Here is a 4,118-nt window from a genome sequence, read left to right as displayed (position 1 = left end):
TATTCCTGTATAGTTGAACTAAATTGTAAGTAAGAACTGCAAGCTTAGTGGTTTAGAGTAAAAAATATATAAATCAACTGAAGTTAACAATATATTTTCATAATAACCTAAATATGTAAGAAAAAAATATTTTGGGTAATAACTAAGGTTTAACAGTCTTTATTAATTTCACATTTGACCATCATCCCATACATATTTTAGATAGTAAAAATAATAGATTGTGAGTTTTATTTATATCTAATTCAATTTACTATTTATATTCTTATAACATATATATATATATATATATATATATATATATATCAAATACAATGATATTGTATAATCCCGGGCGTAGCCCGGGTAACATCTAGTAACGGATAAAATCAAAATTTGCGATATTTTGGCCACCCCTAGTGTAATATACATCCTCCCTCTTCTATGCTCCATATCTACGAAGCAAACTAGAGAGAGAAGCTGCGTTAATCTCAAGAAGAGGAAGGCACCTCCTTTTGTATCTTTCCTTTCTAAACTGGTAAGTTTGTTTGTTTTGTAATCTTCTGTTTGTCGGCTGTTAAAAAGCTGTGTATCTTTGTCCTTTACCGTTTCTTATATACAGTAAGTTTGCAACTTTCTCAGTGAAACTTCCTTTTCAGTTAGTACTATTCTTCGCTGCTTCACTCATTTTTTTAGGCTTCCATTTTCTTTACTTTCTATTGGTTTGGTAGACTCGAGTTTCTGTTTCAGGCATGGTTGTGAACAACTCAGGTGCCTGAGCAGCATCAGCGTATCCTCTTATCTTAGCGATGACATGCAGTCCAAGCTCAATAGCCTTCTCTCCACTAACGCTGCCGCACCATCACTGTCCACCAATGTAAAGCACAGCTAGCCAATAAGTCAACAACACAAAATGCTTGGATACTAACAAAAGAGCATAAAGCAATTGAGATGATAAAGCCTTGAAGAACAGGGAAAGAAAGAGAGAAAAGAGGACCTTATACTTGATGCATTGCCAGCAGTTACTGATCCACCGTCCTCCTTGAAGCTTGGTCTAAGCTTCTTTAACTTGGCAGCATCGAAACCAAACGAAGATTTAATAAATGAATGCAATCCTAAGAGATGCATAGGGTCCTCAAACACTTACTTTCCCCAGTCCATCATCCTTGTCAACAAGTACGGAAGGCTTCCCTCTTCCAGAAGAAACTTCTACAATATGAGTGTTTGAATTTATTATATTCCATCACAATCCCACACTGCAAGGAAAAGGAGAGGTATATACCGGATCAAGGATGAAAGATGAGGAGCGACCTGTTCTTCTCTTGTAATACGGTACTGTATTTCACCACAAACTCCCATTCCAAAGTCCATCTTTCATCATACCGTCAACAACAGCATCATGGCCTAATCGCGAACCCCTACTGCTCACAGAAATCAGAGGAAACCATAAGCTTTTAAAGATGAAAAAGACAGCAGGGAAACTGTCTCATAACGTACCTGCCGTCAGGGAGGTACTTTGGGACGTTTGACATACTCTCCATTTCCACCAGCCACAACAACATCATTCAAACCGAGCTGGATGCTTTGAGCCTTGCTAGCATTACAGCTGAAGTAAAAGCAGTGATGTGTGTACAGCTAAAATAGAGATAAAAGAACAAGTGTTACACGTCAGATCAATGTCAGTTTGCTTGATTGATTTTGTCCCTTTCTTTGGAAGATTTTGTTAAGAAGAAATGTGAGAATAGGCTATTGATGTTAGTTTTTTCCTCTAGTTACCATTCAGACAATGAAGTTGTCTAATGTATTCATAGATTGCTAAACAAGGTGACAAGATTTATTAGCTGGTGAGTTACCACAAGGCACAAAGGTCTTAAAAGCTGTTTCACAAAAGACCATACATGTTGCAATTTAACTAATACAAAGGGATTGCTTGCTACAAACTAACATACCACAACACATCTGCATTTATTAATCCCTAATGATCCTTTGTTCCACCAGGAGGATCAATCAGCTTGATCTTCAACTCAATCTCACCCGATTCAACAGCGCACAGCTTCAGCCACACGCTCTGCACCACCTCTCCGTCTATGCAACTGATTGTGCTCTCACGAGATAAGCAGTTGTCTGAATCCGGTAACACTTTCCTAAGCGTTGTCTCGCCAGAGGAGACGTGCACTATATGCCTTAGTCTGGCTACTGAGATGAGTGGTTGAAGGCTGAGAGTGGCATGACCCATCTTGTCATCTGCCTTGAACCTATCTTTGTCAAACACTTCCTGAAAACCACATCAACATCATCATCATTATGATGGGTAACAAAAGGAAAATAATGAAGCATATACCAATGAGAGAACTGCTGCAGGATCTTTGAGTGTAAAGCTCAGTTCCTCATCCCACACAGGGTTCAAGCAATTGTTGATCACTTTGGTCTTGGCTGTCTGGTTTTTTTCAAGACAGCAAAACAACATCAGATCAGCTAATGGCAGCAACATAAAGTAAAACAATGTCACACTTCTGAAAAATAAACTGTAGTTGTAACCACTAAGGACAGTGAGCATTGAATATGGTTATAATCACAAAACTTACCTCATTTCCCAACTTGACTATCACGTAAGGATCACTTGACTTGAAGTCTCGGATCGCCAGTTTCTTTCCTCTAATCACAGTCACCTGGAGCTGTCCTAGTGGCTCGACCATCTCAGACCTTACAAACACAAGCTACCAGCATTAGAAGAACTAAGCATTTTCACACACTTATATACACACTCGTGACAAAACAGAGATAAAGCAATTGTCTTTATTAGATAGGCCTTGTTCGTTTCGTAAACTGGACGCGGTATCCAGACGCAGACGCGGACCGATGTTCGTTTGGCGCGAAATAGGAGTTTAAGTTGGACGCGGCATCCAGATTAATTTTGAAAACTCATCCGGATTTTTTGAGATTTCTGGATGAGATGTTTGAACGCTTCCAACTACAGCAAGCTCATCCAAATATCCAAAATTTCCAGAATCGCGAACGAACAACATCTGATTGCTGTATCCAATTACTGCGTGCGGATGCCGCGTCTGGAATTCTCATCCAGTTTACAAAACGAACAGGGCCATAATCAATTGAATATGACAACCAGAATCACGAGTAATCCGAAATAAACTCCCAAGGAAACATTAAAACATCACTCCGTTGGTTCAGCTTCTTGATACACAAAGACAAACTCTAGGAGAGAAATAGAAAGATTCACACTTTGGTCTATAAACAACAATAGTGGATGTCAAGCAACCAAGAGAGATCAAATGCTGATAATCAACCGACGTATCTATCTAGTGAGTATGCAAGAGGAAGATAGATACCTAGATCGCAACCAGAACTTGATCAAGAACACACAGAGGATTAACAAAGGCTCAAACTTTGTAAACAGAAACTCGAGTCTACCAAACCAAAAGAAAGTAAAAGAAAATGGAAGCCTAAAGAATGAGTGAAGCAGCGAAGAATAGTACTAACTGAAAAGGAAGTTTCACTGAGAAAGTTGCAAACTTACTGTATATATGAAACGGTAAAGGACAAAGACACACAGCTTTTTAACAGCCAAGAGACGCAAGATTACGAGAACAAACTTACCAGTTTGGAAAGAAACAAAAGGAGGGTTCCTTGCTCTTCTTGAGATTAACGCAGCTTCTCTAGTTTGCTTTGTAGATATGGAGCTGAGAGGAGGGAGGATGTAAATTACAGAAACATTTGTTTTTGTTTATTAAATGAAAAGAGATGGATGCTGTGTCATAAAGACAAGTTCGATGGTCTCGAGTCTCAAAGTTGCTAAAGAATGTTTGACCAAAAAGCGTGAACATAAAGTTTTGATTTTTGGAGAACGTAGCTAGTTCAATTAATTACTGCAGATATTAGGTGAACATAATTATCATTATAAATTAATTATAACCGTAAGTTCTTTTTGTGTTCAACGTTCAAGGTATGGGTAAAAGTAAAACCAACTTTTTTTAATAAAATTGCTTATCTGCTTGAACCAGGAATGGTCTCTGACACGCTTTGACTCAGTCTAATCTGTAGAGCTCCAACACACAGTGAGGGCCCAGGGGGTATCAGCATAACTTTCTTTTTCATTCTTAAGTGCAAAAGAAGCTCCTCCTTTC

The 4,118-nt window shown here is 38.5% G+C and overlaps 1 protein-coding gene across 2 annotated transcripts; it reads right to left on the bottom strand.

Annotated features, from left to right (window-relative positions):
* Positions 1-1,780: 1,780 nt before the first annotated feature.
* On the bottom strand, positions 1,781-4,033 carry LOC103853834 (protein C2-DOMAIN ABA-RELATED 11). Of its 2 annotated transcripts, none has more exons than XM_009130747.3 (4): positions 3,324-3,500; positions 2,562-2,679; positions 2,318-2,413; positions 1,781-2,251 (listed from the first exon to the last, which is right to left on the bottom strand). In XM_009130747.3, exons 2-4 carry the CDS (start codon positions 2,670-2,672, stop codon positions 1,952-1,954), a joined length of 507 nt encoding a protein of 168 aa, XP_009128995.1. In that variant the 5' UTR covers positions 2,673-2,679; positions 3,324-3,500; the 3' UTR covers positions 1,781-1,951. The 2 variants fall into 2 exon arrangements, with proteins under 2 accessions (XP_009128995.1, XP_009128994.1); XM_009130746.3 differs by lacking the exon at positions 3,324-3,500 and adding an exon at positions 3,592-4,033 and having other exon boundaries at positions 1,787-2,251.
* Positions 4,034-4,118: the final 85 nt, after the last annotated feature.

This window comes from Brassica rapa, chromosome A02 (genome assembly GCF_000309985.2).
Source record: "Brassica rapa cultivar Chiifu-401-42 chromosome A02, CAAS_Brap_v3.01, whole genome shotgun sequence".
NCBI lineage: Eukaryota > Viridiplantae > Streptophyta > Magnoliopsida > Brassicales > Brassicaceae > Brassica > Brassica rapa.
The sequence above is the reverse complement of the archived record's forward strand: the minus strand, read 5'-3'. Positions and strand labels throughout refer to the sequence as shown.